This window comes from Muntiacus reevesi, chromosome 3, assembly GCF_963930625.1.
Source record: "Muntiacus reevesi chromosome 3, mMunRee1.1, whole genome shotgun sequence".
Classification (NCBI taxonomy): Eukaryota; Metazoa; Chordata; class Mammalia; order Artiodactyla; family Cervidae; genus Muntiacus; species Muntiacus reevesi.
In genome coordinates this window covers 182,136,005-182,151,273 of record NC_089251.1, presented here as the reverse complement: position 1 = coordinate 182,151,273, position 15,269 = coordinate 182,136,005, and the positions used below count along the sequence as shown (strand labels likewise).

At 42.2% G+C, this 15,269-nt stretch overlaps 1 protein-coding gene across 7 annotated transcripts in view; it reads right to left on the bottom strand.

The window, feature by feature from the left end:
* The window catches only part of REPS1 (RALBP1 associated Eps domain containing 1), an 87,859-nt gene extending 73,941 nt beyond the window's left edge, over positions 1–13,918 (bottom strand). For all 7 annotated transcript variants that reach the window (XM_065931263.1, XM_065931265.1, XM_065931264.1 and 4 more), the window contains exon 1: positions 13,618–13,918. In XM_065931263.1, the coding sequence (XP_065787335.1) occupies positions 13,618–13,770 (153 nt within the window). In that variant the 5' untranslated portion in view covers positions 13,771–13,918. The remainder of the gene's footprint in view (positions 1–13,617) is intronic.
* Positions 13,919–15,269: the final 1,351 nt, after the last annotated feature.

Genomic DNA, 15,269 nt, shown 5'->3' with positions numbered 1-15,269 from the left:
TGATGGCAAAGGATAAGCTAGACTCTCTTAGCTCTGAGGTTCACTCCTCAGCTAAAAGCAATTTTTTTTGCTTTGGAACTTGCTTGCAAAAAGCTAAGACCTCTTGCTTTAAATGTGCAAATGCCTTTTGGGTTTAACATCCAAGGTTCAATTCTTTGGAGGCTGGACCAAGCTCAGGTAAAGAGACGTTACTTCCTCATTCACCTTGCCTTCTGCTGAAACTGCTCAACACAGCTTCAGAAGATTTTTCAAGCCCTTTAAGTTAGAATACCTAATCCTCTACACAGAAGTGCAATTTACCATCTACTCTGAAAGGACATTTCAAATACAGTACGTTAAGTTTGAATCTATCATTTCTATCGAATGGCCTTATTCAGGAGACACTATCAAGTCTGCAAAAGCTTCTAAAGCCACCCAGTTGCTGCTCTCAAGCTTTCAAACGCCCACTAAACCTTGCTACCCAGATGGACTGAACATGACATGGGTGTGTGTGCTCACTCAGCACACCAAATTCAGCACACTGCTCTCAACTAAACTCGACCCCGCCCTCCACTTCTTTATTTCTGTTCATGGTTGTCATCACTCAGCAAGTCACGCAGACTCAGGACCTCAGAGCCATCTTTTATTTTAATCTTTCGGGGTAAACTCCAGAAGGACAAATCTGCTAATTACTGGGTAAAAGGGAGAAACATAAGGCAATAGAGATGGGATCAAAGGACTGGGGACAGTGTATTAAGTTCAATGCAACAAAAACAACAAAAGGTATAAAGCTAGGTTTGAAAAACAATGGAGAGACTTTTACTACTATTAAAAGCCAAGATCCTACAAATTATGAGTTTTCCTCAACAGAGCAGAGCTTGAGTGAACAAAACTTCGTTGCTCACGCTCTGAGAGACAGGCACTACACTAGATGTTTACATGTTACTTCATTGTGGTATTACGAAACTTTTGGATTTGGTATCATCCTCAGTCCACAGATGAGGAAATGGAGTCTTTAAAAGAGGTTAACTTACTTCCTCAGAGCAAGAAAGTCAATGAGCACTGAGGTGGAGATTCAAACCCAGAACCGTCACATTCCTAAGTCTACGCATTCTGACCGCATACAATACTTGCTGACACAGAAAATCACAAGGGAGTTATAAGTAAATGCTTTCCTATGAAATATAATTGTTTTAGAAAAAAATATGAATTCTTGTAAAACAACTAATAATAACATACAATACCAATAAACATTCTGTAATTTAAGGAGTCAAACCTCTGATCCTTCTAACCACAAATGAGACTTCAAGAAAATAAAAAATACTCTTGAACAGTTTCTAGACAATAATTCCATTTCTTAAGGACATAGATACACCTTTTTACATAATCCACAGACAGAGACAATAATCACTCTTAGATCAGCACTCTCCAACTAATTTTTATCCAAAGGAGCACATTAATATAATGTGGCCCAAGATCTATCTACACCTCAGATTGGATACAGCAATGTAGGGAAACTACACAGACAAGAAATCGGTGACTAAGTAACATTAGTTTTCTTTTTACCAAAAAAAAGTCATAATAGTGACAGTAATTATTTCAATAAAAGGAAGCAACCAGAAGTAGTCCTGTAGATTGAAACCATTATTTCATTAAAATTATTACTTATTGGGCACAATTATTTCAAACTTGGATTAATGTTAACATATTAATTTCTGCAATTTTCCATAAAGTTAAGACATCTGAATTAAATGTATATAAAGTCGGCATACCACCCACAGTTAATAGATGGAAATTAATTTCCATTATTTCAGATCACAAGTTTTTCAGCCCCTTCTTAATCTATTAATATGCTTATTCATATGCAGTTGTAACAAATCTTCATATGGCGATGTCCTTCATACATAATATCTATTGATATGTCATCTTCCATATGATATTCAACACACAAATGCGTAACCAAATGCCACATTACATTAAGTTACACTGAGGTAATATGAATGACACAGACAGCACAAAGGGCCCTTTATTCTCCACCACTCACCTGCACATTCTCGAAGATGACAAGTTCATGCCTTCTCCTCACCCTCCAAACTGTTATAAAGTTTTAATTTACAGCTTTGAGGTATAATTTATACTTCACAAAGAGTGTGCAGTTCATTGAGCTTTAAGGAAATTCATACAATTTTAGAGCTTTTCCATCACATCACCCTCCAAACTTTCCTCCAGTGCTTCCACTCCTGCCCTGGCCTCAGGTATCCATCCTGTTTTCTGTATTTCTAAACATTTCATAAATATGCAAGCACACAACATATATTCTTTAATGTCTGGCTTCTGTCACTTCTCAAGTTTTTGATATCCACTTCTGCTATAGCATTTATCAGTAATTTGTTCCTTATTTTTTATAGGAAAGTATTCCATTGTATGGATATACCATATATTGCTTATCACCATTTGAGGGACATTTGGATTGTTTTCCAATTTTTGGCTACTGTGAATATGGATACAATGGACAGTTACAATTCTCTGTGTGCACACATCTTCATCTCTGTTGGATAGACTCCTAAGAGTGGAACTGCTGGTTCGTATGGTAAGCATATGTTTAACTTTTAAAGAAACAATCAAACTTTACCAAAATGGCTGTAGCATTTACATTTCCAGTAATGTATAAGGATTTCAGTTTCTACACATTAATAATATTAGGTAATGTCAGTCTTTTAAATTGTAGCCATTTAGGTGGGTGTGTGACAATACATCACTGCAGTTTAATTTGCATTTCTTCAATGACTAATGATGTTGAACATAATTTCATATGCTTATTTGCCATTCATAACATCTCCTTTGGTAAAGTATCTATTCAACTCTTTTGCCCATTTTTAATTTTTTTTTCCTTTATAATTGAATTATAAGACTTCTTTATATATTCTAGATTAAAGACTTTTACCAAGTTTGCAATATGCAAATACTTTCTGTGAGTCTGTGACTTGTCTTTTATTTTAACTATCTTCTGAAGAATAAGTTTTAAAACTTCATTAAAGAAGTCCAATTTATTACTTTTTCTTTTATAATTCATGCTTTTGGTGTCTTATCGAGGAACTCTAACACAAGGTCACAAAGATTTCCTCCTATGTAATCATTTAGAATTTTTATAGCTTTAGTTTTACCATTATAAATTTACAAAGTCTATCATTTAGATAATTTCATGTATGGTGTGAAATATTAGTATATAAAATAGTATATTTTAAATCTACTTTTTAAAAACATACAGATAGCCAACTGTCTTAGCATTATTTGTTAAAAAGACTATCCTTTCCTCATTGAATTGTCCTAGCACTTTTTAAAAAAACCAAGTGAACATAATTGTAAGGGGGGCATCTATAATGCTTATTCTTATGCCAATCACACTGTCCTGATCACTACAGATTATATAAGTTTTAAAATTAGGCAAGGTAAGTCTTCTATTTTGTTTATTTTCAAAAGTGTTTTGGCTATGCTAGATCCTTTGCATTTCCTTACAGATTTTAGGATCAGCTGGGCAATTTCTATAAAAGAGTCTACTGGAATTTTTGCAGGTATTTTATTGAATCTATAAATCAATTTGGGGAGAATTATCATCTTAACATTCAATCATTCAATCTATGAACACAGATTATCTCCCCATTTATTTAAATCTTATTTAAGAGAATTCCCTGGTCCAGTGGTTGAAACTCCGCACTCTCTCACTGCTGGGGGCCTGGGTTCAATCCCTGGTTGGGATCCCACAGGCCTTCTAGTGCGCCCAAAACAAAAAAATCTTATTTAAATTCTCTCAGTTAATGTTTTGTAATAAAAAAATCTTGGTTTGTTGTTGTTGTTGTTAAAGCTTATTCCTAAGTGTTTTATTTTTTTAGATGCTACTGGGAATAATTTTTCCCCATCTCTCTTCCCTTTGGAATTGTGGACATTATCTGTTTCCTATCAAAGAACTGCTGTACTGTGCAGTCAGGGTCCGAGACCCTTCTTGCTTTCTCAAGGACGTCTCTCCTCATCTTCCTTCCTTCCCTTATTAATCCTAACAACTAATACCATGCTGTGGTATTTCTCATACACTCAAAAAAGCAAAGACTTCCTTTATGTCCTCATACCTCAACTTCAGCCCTGTGTCTGTTTCCTTTAACTTCTTTAAACCCAATTTCTAGTTCCCGGGTCACTGTATGTCCTTCAAGTCACTCAAATCTGGCTTCCATCTCTACCAGTCTGTGACACAGGATCCTTACAGTCACTGATGACCTTTAGGTTGCCAAATCCAAAGGTCATATTTCTCCCCATATCTTCTCACCCTCTCAGCCAAACTCAAGAATTAATTATTCCTTTCTTGAAATACTTGCATTACTTGGCATCCACAACATGATCCAATATATATTCCCAATTTCCACTTGGGTTGTCCTTCTTAGCTTCCTTCTTAGAGGACTTTCAGTTTTCCCAACTTAGAAATGTAGTGTTCCTCAGGGTTCTATTTCTAACCAATTCGTCTTTCCTCTCTATAGTCTCTTCAGGGATTTCACTTATTTTCATGGCTTTGAATATCACTAATCACTGCAGATGGTGACTGAAGCCATAACATTAAAAGACACTTGCTCCTTGGAAGGAAAGCTATGACAAACCTAGAAAGCATATTAAAAAACAGACATCACTTTGCTGACAAAGATCCATACAGTCAAAGCTACAGTTTTTCCAGTAGTCATGTACGGATGTGACAGCTGGACATAAAGAAGGCTGAGCAGCAAAGAATTGATGCTTTCGAACTGTAAAGACGGAAAAGGCTCTTGAGAATCCCTTGGACAGCAAGGAGATCAAACCAGTCAATCCTAAAGGAAGCCACCTCTGAATATTCATTGGAAGGACTGATGCTGAAGCTGAAGCTCCAATACATCATTGGAAAAAAATCTGATGCTGGGAAAGACTGAGGGCAGGAGGAGAAGGGGGCCACAGAAGATGAGATGGTTGGATAGTGTCACTGACTCAATGGACAGGTGTCTGAAAAAACCCCAGAAGACAGTGAAGGACACGGAAGCCTGGAGAGCTTCAGTTCATGAGGTTTCAAAGAGTCAGGTATAACTTAGCGACTGAACAACACACTGATAATCTTTAAACTGACATCTCCAAGTCAAATATCTCTGAGTTCTTCAGGATTTGCTGATCCTCTCTGACAGAGGTCTACTTAATCTTACAGGCTTCTGAGAATTTAAGATTGACAAAAGAAAACTGCTGAATTCACCATTACCCTTCACCCAAATAAAACAAAAACCCCTTTTAAAAAGCCTATTTCTTTCCCAGCCATCCAGTAATAGTTACTTGCAGCAAGATCCCTGAATTCTTTCCTCCATTACATTCCATATCCAATCCACTATCATATCCCACTACGTCTACCACCTACCAATACCTCAAGCATGTCCACTCCTCTCCACCCTACCACCACCTCACTAATCTAAGCCATCATGTCTCCTACCTGAATTACTGCATATCGAGTGGCCAATCTTCTCTACACAGCAGGGTAAACTCTGACAAACATAATTTAAGATGCTGTCACTCCCCCGCTGAACTCAATATGCCAGCAAATTTGGAAAACTCAGAAGTGTCCACAGGACTGGAAAAAGTCAGTTTTCATTTCAATCCCAAAGAAAGGCAATGCCAAAGAATGCTCAAACTACTGCACAATTGCACGCATCTCACATGCTAGTAGAGTAATGCTCAAAATTCTCTAAGTCAGGCTTCAATAGTACATGAACCGTGAACTTCAAGATGTTTAAGCTGAATTTAGAAAAGGCAGAGGAACCAGAGATCAAATTGCCAACATCCACTGGATCATCGAAAAAGCAAGAGAGTTCCAGAAAAAACATCTACTTCTGCTTTATTAACTATGCCTAAGCCTTTGACTATGTGGATCACAATAAACTGTGGAAAATTCTGAAAGAGATGGGAATACCAGACCACCTAACCTGCCTCTTGAGAAATCTGTATGCAGGTCAAAAAGCAAGAGTTAGAACTGGACATGGAACAACAGACTGGTTCCAAATCGGGAAAGGAGTATGTCAAGGTTGTATACTGTCACCCTACTTATTTAGCTTACATGCAAAGTACATCATGAGAAATGCTGGACTGGATAAAGCATAAGCTGGAATCAAGATTTCTGGGAAAAATATCAATAACGTCAGATATGCAGATGACACTACCCTCATGACAGAAAGTGAAGAACTAAAGAGCCTCTTGATGAAAGTGAGAGAGGAAAGTGAAGGAGGAAAGTGAAGGAGGAAAGTGAAAAACTCGGCTTAAAACTCAACATTCAGAAAACTAAGATCATGGCATCTGGTCCCATCACTTCATGACAAAAAGATGGGGAAACAATGGAAACAGTGGCTGACTTTATTTTGGGGGGCTCCAAAATCACTGCAGATGGTGACTACAGCCTTGAAATTAAAAGACGCTTACTCCTTGGAAGAAAAGTTATGACCAACCTAGACAGCATATTAAAAAGCAGAGACATTAATTTGCCAACAAAGGTCTGTCTAGTCAAGGCTATGGTTTTTCCAGTAGTCATGTATGGATGAGATTTGAACTCTAAAGAAAGCTGAGTGCCGAAAAATTGATGTTTTTGAACTGTGGTGTTGGAGAAGACTCTTGAGAGTCCCCTGGACTGCAAGGAGATCCAACCAGTCCATCCTAAAGGATATCAGTCCTGAATATTCATTGGAAGGACTGATGCTGAAGCTGAAACTCCAATACTCTGGCCACCTGATGTGAAGAACTGACTCACTGGAAAAGACCTTGACACTGGGGAAGATTGAAGGCCGGTGGAGAAGGGGACGACAGAGGATGAGATGGTTGGATGGCATCACTGACTCAATGGGACTTGAGTTTGAGTAAACTCCAGGAGTTGGTGATGGACAGAGAGGCCTGATGCCGCAGTCCGTGGGGTTGCAAAGAGTCAGACACGGAACTGAACTGAACTCCCCCAGACATAAACTTTCAGTTGTTCATAATCCAAATGCTTGATCCCTGTGTACAAGGCCTTGCAGCACATGGTCCCTGCCATTCTCCCCTCTTGCCCATACTTCTCCAGCTTTCATCTCCTCTAACACCCCAAGCTCTTCATATATTGTTCTAGCCCTTAGCTAAATGCTCATTCCCTCTATGTGAAACATCTCATTTTTGTTCTCTTGCTATGCCCCCATCCCCTCATAGAGGTCTTTCCTTACACTTAGGTAGGTCCCTATAGCCTCCCATCATTCTCTAGTAACACAATTCTTTTCCTTTTAAACATTACCACAATTTATAATCCATGAAGGCTTGGAAGATTCCTGAGTTTTCACCACTGCATATACAACCCAAACATAAATAGTAGCCATGAAGTACTTTCTGAAAACATACAAAACTGATTTAAGAAAGACTTATGGTCAGCTTTTCCAGGTCTGCCTGCTGCTCCTTAAAACTGTCTTAATGTAGAGGTCCATGGGTCAAGCTTGGCTAGGTCAGGGGAAGACTGGCAACCTCAAATTACATGCAGACTTTTATGTAACTAAGTCTTCTAAGCAGAAGTCCAGCATGTGCACCAGAATCTCAAAGGAATCCACAACCACAAGAGTTAGAGGGAAATACACAGTTTAATACATTGTCTTCATCATGTAACGAGAGACTCAAATTCAACATAGTCAATTCTTGAAACAAAATGAGATGTAGTTTCTTTTAGGGATTTTAAGTCCTATAATTTATCAAACTGCAACAAAATGTGGTATATGGTATGAACTTAAAAAAAGATTTCTGAGCCAGGTTATTATCATCTCCTGATTTTTGTCATGCCTATATACACAACTCGTCAGCCATAAATTCCTTACACAGAGGTAGAGGAAAAAGACAAATCAAGACACATCTATCACAGGAAAGACTACAGAAAATGAAATATACTATCAGGAAAGCATAAAAAATGCCAAGTCTTATTACCCATCAAATACTCACTGGTCAGACACTCTGAAGAACTAAGCGTCACGGACCATACAACCCTTGCATCAGTTCCCTCTTACATACACAGTCACTTCAGCACTCTGGGCAAGATCCACCTCTTCAATATCTCCCAAAGTGTGTAAAAGAAATCAATTCCAGCTTCAAAATAGCGTATCAACTAATTTCAAGTCTGAGTGACTACTTTCTTAAGGATGTGGCTGGAGAGAGTGGCCATTCCTACACTGTAACCTCTTCCTTAAAAAACCCAATCAGGAACTTCTCTGGCAGTTCAGTGGTTAATACTCTGAGCTTCTAACTCAGGGGGCACAGGTTCAATCCTTGCTCAAGGAACTAAGACCCCATATGCTGCATTGTGTGGCCAAAAAAGTATTAAAAAAAATAAATAAAAAACCCAATTCAATCATTTCCATGGTAAGAACTAAAATCCAGGCACTAAGTAATCTCCTCGGGGCAGGGCTGGAACTTGTCTCCTGTGTGTAGTGATCCTTGACACATCAACTCCTCACATTCTTTTAGAGCGCTGTCACAACGCCTAGCGTGAGTTCTCAAGTTATTAAGACCAACTCTGGGCTACTGGCTAAAGAAAAGAAAAAGACTCAAAGTACCTTATAAGAAAGAAAAATTATTTAAGTAAATATGATACTACAGAAAGCCAGTAAGTGTGACTTCTTTCTCAAACAGTATATTTTTCAACTGTGTAAAGTGTTTAAGGTAAGATTATTTTTATAATGTGTTATAATTATTTTAGCAATTACAAATGAAAAATCACTTCTCCAGAACAAACTTGACATTAAGTCTGTAACTTTCAATGCATAAATGAAGCTCTGCTTCTTTAATCTTATTACTAATGAGTAGATCATATAATTGAACAAATTTCAAAAGAAAAATAAAATGGCTTATGTTTCATTATTATCACTTTTCCTGCACTAAACAAACGTGTTATTCAAGTATTCTACCAAGATATTGCTCAATACAAATGAACTAAAAGATTTTCTCAGACTCATTAATGGGTACATTGCTTATAATCTTCAATCAAAGAACAATTACTACTAGGACATTTTATCAAGCTATTGTGCATTCAAAGTCTACATGAAGTTTTAAAACATTTTCCAAAGTATAAATTTTAAATAAAAGCTAGAAAAACATACTGATTAGTGTGGTAAATAGCATACCTTCCCTAACATTTAAAAAATAATTCTGAAGATTATTTTTAAGCCACTGAATATTTTCAAGGTCAGCAGACAGCAAAATTCCTCATGATTAAATCCTATGAACCAGATTTTTCTCTGCCTAGTCTTGTTCCTCTCTGGTGTGGAGCATAACACTATGAAGCTCTAGTTCATTCACTTCGTCAATTAACACACTGTCTCCCCAAACAAACCCTTAGGTTCAGACCAGGTTTTCCTCTGGTATTCCCAAACAAGCAGAACGAACACTGCTTCTCCTGCTGCAGAGCCAGGCTCCAGCTGTGTGGACTTCAGGAGCTGCCACACACAGGCTCAGCAGTTATGGTACATGGGCTTAGTTGCTCCGTGACAAGTGGGATCTTCCCAAATTAGGAATCGAACCCATGTCTCCTGCATTGGCAGGCGGATTCTTACCCACTGGACCACTAGGGAAGTCTAGGACGGTGTTGCAATGTGAAACTCAGGATACCATATACAAGAACCTTCCTAGTTCTCTGAAGTGACTATATTTCCAGACATCATCATGAATAAAAATATTTATTTTGCAAAGGAGGAAATCCACATGTAACTCAAAATCAAATCATTTAAAATCTCTACTCTTTGTAAGAACTATGGGCAAACCAAGTACACAAATGGTGAAAAATAGGAAAGAGCCGACAGGTGGCAAGAAATAATGGTAAAGGAGAGGTATTCTATTCACTCGCTAGTTGTTTACCACTTCTCTGCCTATCAAGTTTCCAGGTAATAAACAAGAATAATACTCTCTTCACAGGATTGTTTTGCAAGGATCAAATGAGTTCCTGCATGAAAATGACCTGCACAGTAAAAGGACACAATAGGCACTCAATAAATGCCAGTTCCTTCCTCCTTCAGTTCTGGGCCCTCTGTTCTTTGTTCTCCACACTCCTTCCTCAGATGACTCAGTCTTCTCATGACTTTTATTAACAAATGCTGAAAACTACTGAATCAATCAAAGCCCTGATGTGCAAAAATGCATGCCTATGAGAAGCTGTCTGGTCTCTACCTCCAAGATATGCAGGGCAGAAAGGCAGAGGAGAGATCCCCAACACACAAATTGCACTGCAAGAACCAGCACTCAGAGTGGACATTCACACATTTCCAACTATCTCCTGGAGTACTCCATTGCCATCTCAAAACACCTGAAAACAAACTCATCAATTTCTCTTCAAAAATCAGGTCCTCTTCCTGCTCCTTCTGTAACTGTGAGTGGTGTTGGTGTCCTACAGAGAATAAACCATGCCCTTCTCTTCTCTCATCAAAATATCACCAGCTAACCCAGGCTCATCAAGGCCTACCTCCATCATCCTCTAATGTATCTTCAGCCTCATTTTCTGATCAACTGTTACCAGCAGAGTCCAGACCAAGTTTTCTAAATCTTGGCACTACTGACATTTTCAGCCGGATGACCCTCTGTTGTCGGGGCTGTCCTGCGTACTGTAGGCTGTTTAGTAGCACTCTTGCCTCCGTCTTGCCTTTTGGGTGGCAAAATCCCCGTCCCCCTAGCCGTCCCCACCCCCACAGTTGAGCTCCGCAGCCCTGTTCCTCATCACTTCATTTACATATGAAAGAGCCAGTCCCCACTGTCTTCTTCCCCCTACTTTGTTGCTCTGGTCTCCTAAATGCCTCTTAAGCGCGTTAGTAGCTCAGTCATGTCCTAGTAGCTCAGGCATGTCCAATCTTTGTGACCCCATGGACTGTGGCCCGGTAGGCACCTCTGTCCAGGGAATTCTTCAGGCAAGAATACTGCAGTGGGTTGCCATTCCCTTCTCCGGTGGATCTTCCCAACCCAGGGATGGAACCCAGGTCTCCTGCACTGCAGGTATATTCTTTACTGTCTGAGCCACCAAAAATGCCTCCTAAAGCACAGCTTTTATGAGTCAGTTCTCTTTAAATGTGTAACTCCCTGCCACCTTCACAATTAGTTCGAAGCTCTCCACCCAGTCTCAAACATTTACCACGAAACACCTCGCACTGTGCGACCCAACCGCCCTTCAGCAACACAGACCTGCTCATCCAGCCCCTCCTTTCCTGTCCTGCTGCTGCCACCCTGGTGTGGGCGCCCAGCACCTGGCACCCATTCTGAGCCACTGCTCAGCCTCCTTCCCTAGCCTCTCATCTTTCTCACTCGAAGTCAAAAACTATCAGTGAGTCTCCACTGCCTCCTGAAATATGAAATTGGCTTGTTCTTCAGAATATTTCCCAATGTGGTCTCTAAGTGCCAGTATCTCCAAAACATACTACAGCTTTGGCAAAACTGGCTTATCTGCTAGTCCTTGCAAGGGGTCCTACCCACACTTTCTACCTCTGGCTGTGTTGTAGCTCCGCCTGGAAATCCTCTTCATCCCTCCACACTGCTGTAAAGTCCCTCTGAATTAAGTGAAGAGGCCTTTCCTGGTCACACCCTCCTTTTTTCATCTCATGACATTCACACTGCTTTGTTACATGTTTATTTCTGGAGTTTACAAGGTCCTTGAGAACTTCTTACTCCTGCTGTGATGCCCTGCAACACCTAGCCCAGTGCTAATTTGTACCTGAGTTGTTCCAAATGTTTTCAGCTTAGGAAGCAAGGGAGGACTGTTTTCCGACAATCCTGAGCTTCCATTAGGGAATTAAGTCCACATTCCTCTTGTTCCACATTTTATCTCCTAGGCCAATTTTTTAAGTAAATTGCTTTCAAGATATCCAGAAAGCTATGAGAATTGTGCTTTAGGGAGTTCCTACAGTTTCCAACTTATTAATATAACTGAATCCTGAATATTTACGCTATTAAATAGTTCTCTAAAAAAGAAAAAAGGCAATAGAAATTTATTTTTGAGTGTAAATGAAATTGAGCATGACATGAAAATAAGTTGGACTGGGTTAAACATATTTGAAGCAAAGGTTAATTAAGCCTAATTTGTATCCTAAACAATAATATAATGTTCTAAAGTCTTCATGCACCCTTAAAAATAGGAATGTCAGTTGATTTCAGCTTGCCCTACCCCGAAGAAAGAAACCAAATAGAACATGGGAGGTTCCTCCTTAATTTTAATTTTCTAATGTCTTGCACCTATTTCTACAAAAATAGCAAAATCATTAGTGAGTATGTTCCTGTAAGTCTAACTCCAAAGCAATAAGGGGAACATACAGTACTCGGAGGCCCTGTTTTGTATGCCCCTGAGCTAAAAGTGATTTTTACATTTTTAAAAGACTGCAAGAACAAAAACAAAGAATATACATGCAGAGACTGTTTGTGGCCAGCAGACCCTAAAATATTCACTTTGTCTCTTCAGCAGAATGAATATGAGACTCCCAGCTGCTGGTGTGTAAGACGCCCAAATTTCCTCCCAAAATTTTTAAAAAGCAACATAAAACAAACCAGATTATGTGAAAAGAACTCGTTCAATTTAATCACAATTAATGCACAGATAACTTCTAAAATAGAGGCCTGTGTGGACATTTTTATATTTCCCAGAAGCTTCCTCAGAAGGAACTTGACCCTCATTCTAAGCACACTTAGGCTTGAAGAGTTTAAAGGGCCTGGCCCAAAGTCACACTGCAGGTTAAGAGAGTGGGGGTCAAGGGTCCAGGCCTGAAAACTCCTGATTCAGGGCTCTCTGCAATACACTACATCATACCTATGCACATGGCCATAAGTTTTGTAGATTTGGCTTGGATCATCATAAAGAGGAAAGCTTAAAACCTGTTCCCGTACGCTGTTTAGACAAAATCTTACTAGCAGTTATGAATCACAAGGCCCAGAGTAACATCACTGCTCACCACATACATTAGATAAGACGGAGAAAGCTTAAAACTTAACTCTCCTCTCTCCTCTAGGGCATTGAGGCAAATATGCACCTTTGACTTGCAGTTGCTCAATACTTATCTACCAACCCAATCCACCAGTTCCACCAAATGCTATCGAATGCCAATGGAAAAACCAGCCACGCATCCTAAAGTTCTTTCCATACCTGCTTGCAAACTACTAGTTAAAAGTTCACATTTTTTAATCTCCTTGAGAATTCAGCTTCCTTAAGAAAAAGAAAAGTAGATCTCAAGACCAAGGATTCAAAAGCATGGTAACAATCCCAGATCTTTCATCTGAAGTTGCTCTTCCAGGGTTGAAAAATCCAGATTCTGCCGGGCAGCCGAGAGATACAGGGCTTACGCTCTCCAGAGATAATAGAGAGACCACCACCCCCTCCCCAAGCCCCACAGTATCTCTGCCTGACTTTTGTCCTCGAAGAGCGACCCCCTCCCCCTCGCGGGTCCCGGCGGCCCGGGCACCTGCGGCCCCAGCCCGCAGTGGAGGAGACCGGGGAACCTGCCCACCGCCGGCCCCTCGGGAAACGGCGCCCACTCCCACCGCGCGGAAGCAGGCGGCTAGAGGCCCAAGCCGCCGGGAAGGGACCCCCCTCGGCGGCCGGCCGACCCCCGGACGCGGCGGCGTTACCTGGAGGACCACGTCGTTGGGCAGCTGCGCGGCCCGGAACAGCTCCAGCACTCGCCCGTTGGCCGACACCTTCTTGGTGCTCTCGATGTCGCAGTAGGAGAAGAGATCCGAGTAGTATTTCTGCTCCGCATCGCTGAGCGTTAAACCTTCCATCTTCGCCTCCGCTCACGGCCACCCCGCCCCGCATGCAACACCGGGGGCCCGGCCCCGCGACCCCGCGATGGCGGGGGCTGCGCGCCGCCCGGCCTCCTTCTCCTCCTCGCCCCCCGCCCCGAAGCGGCTGGGAGCCCCGGCCTCACACGCGCGGGGGGCGTCGGAGCGACAGGGCCCGGAGGTCGCGGGGAGGGGGCCCGGCTGGGCTCGGCGCGCCGCCGCCGACGAGGCCCCGCGCAGCGCGCGGCTCCGGCTCCGCCTCGGCGGCCGCGGGGAGAACACGGGGAAGGAGGCGGGGGCCGCGGCGGCGCGAGGCCGGGGCGGACTCCGCCACCGCCTCCGCCGCGGGTTCGAGTCTCTCCGGCTACCCGCCGCTTCCCCCAAGACTTCCCGCCTCGCCTTCCCCTTCCGTCCACGCCCCCGGAGCGGCAGCACTTCGCGGAAAAGTTGTGGGGCTTCTAGTCTAAAGTTTCGGGGGTTCAGGGCTGAGCGCGGCCGCCGCTCCGCCTCCCTCTGCCGCCATTTACTGCGCCCCGGCCCGGCCCCCGACGCGACCGCTGCAACACTGACAGCGGCGGCCGCGCTCCAGACCCGGATGTGAGGCCGGGAGGAGAGAGCGCGAGAGGGAGAGAGAAACACCCACCGGGCTGGCTCGGCCGCTCCCGGGAGAGGGGGCCGCAGCGCCCCCTGGTGGCTGGAGCTCCGCGGCAGAGGGTCGAGCCGCCTTCCGCGTTGGGCCGGCAAAGCTGGGACCCCCGGGGGCAGCGACCAGTGGGGAAAGCCGGCAGCCCATTCATACCAGGAGAGCCTCGATACGGGCTGCAGTGTGGATTATTTCCAAGCTTCTGGCACCGAATGGTTAATAAACATTGAGTGAAAGGGGAACATTGTTCAGGTTCTTATCCGTTGTACAGCTTTGAGGTCAGATGTTACTGAGGGTCAATTCAGTATTTCTATGTGCTCTGAAGGGCTATGAACATGCAACCAACCCACTTAACTCTCATCGTATAGACACTAGCCACTGAGACCCAACTCCCACTCTGGCTCCAAGCCGTGTTTACCTGGGAAACAAAATTGCTGAATAGAGGGAACAGCTGGCAAACTTCATCTCGTTATGCAAGGTGGTTCTGGTCACCAGGAGCTTAGTGTCATAAATATATACCATCAGCTCTCTAAACCTGCTTAGACTCTGGGCCGACCCCAGGGGCTTGCTCTGGCGACCCCTATTTGCCTCCTTTATGAAAATGATGTGTTTGCGCTGTTGTATTCTACACCTATCTTGGAGATGCTTCTTGAGATGTCTCAAATAGAATATCATAATAGTTTGTCCTGAACAAATAGGAAATAGTTCAAAAACAGCAGCTAGGGTAGAATTAGACTTTTCAGTTTGGGTTTTTATTTCGTCTGCTACAGGTTATTCCGTAGAGTGCTGACCTTACAGATGACCCATGAAAGGAAAGTGTTGCAGGTTTACAATCCTCTATCTGGAATTCCAAAAT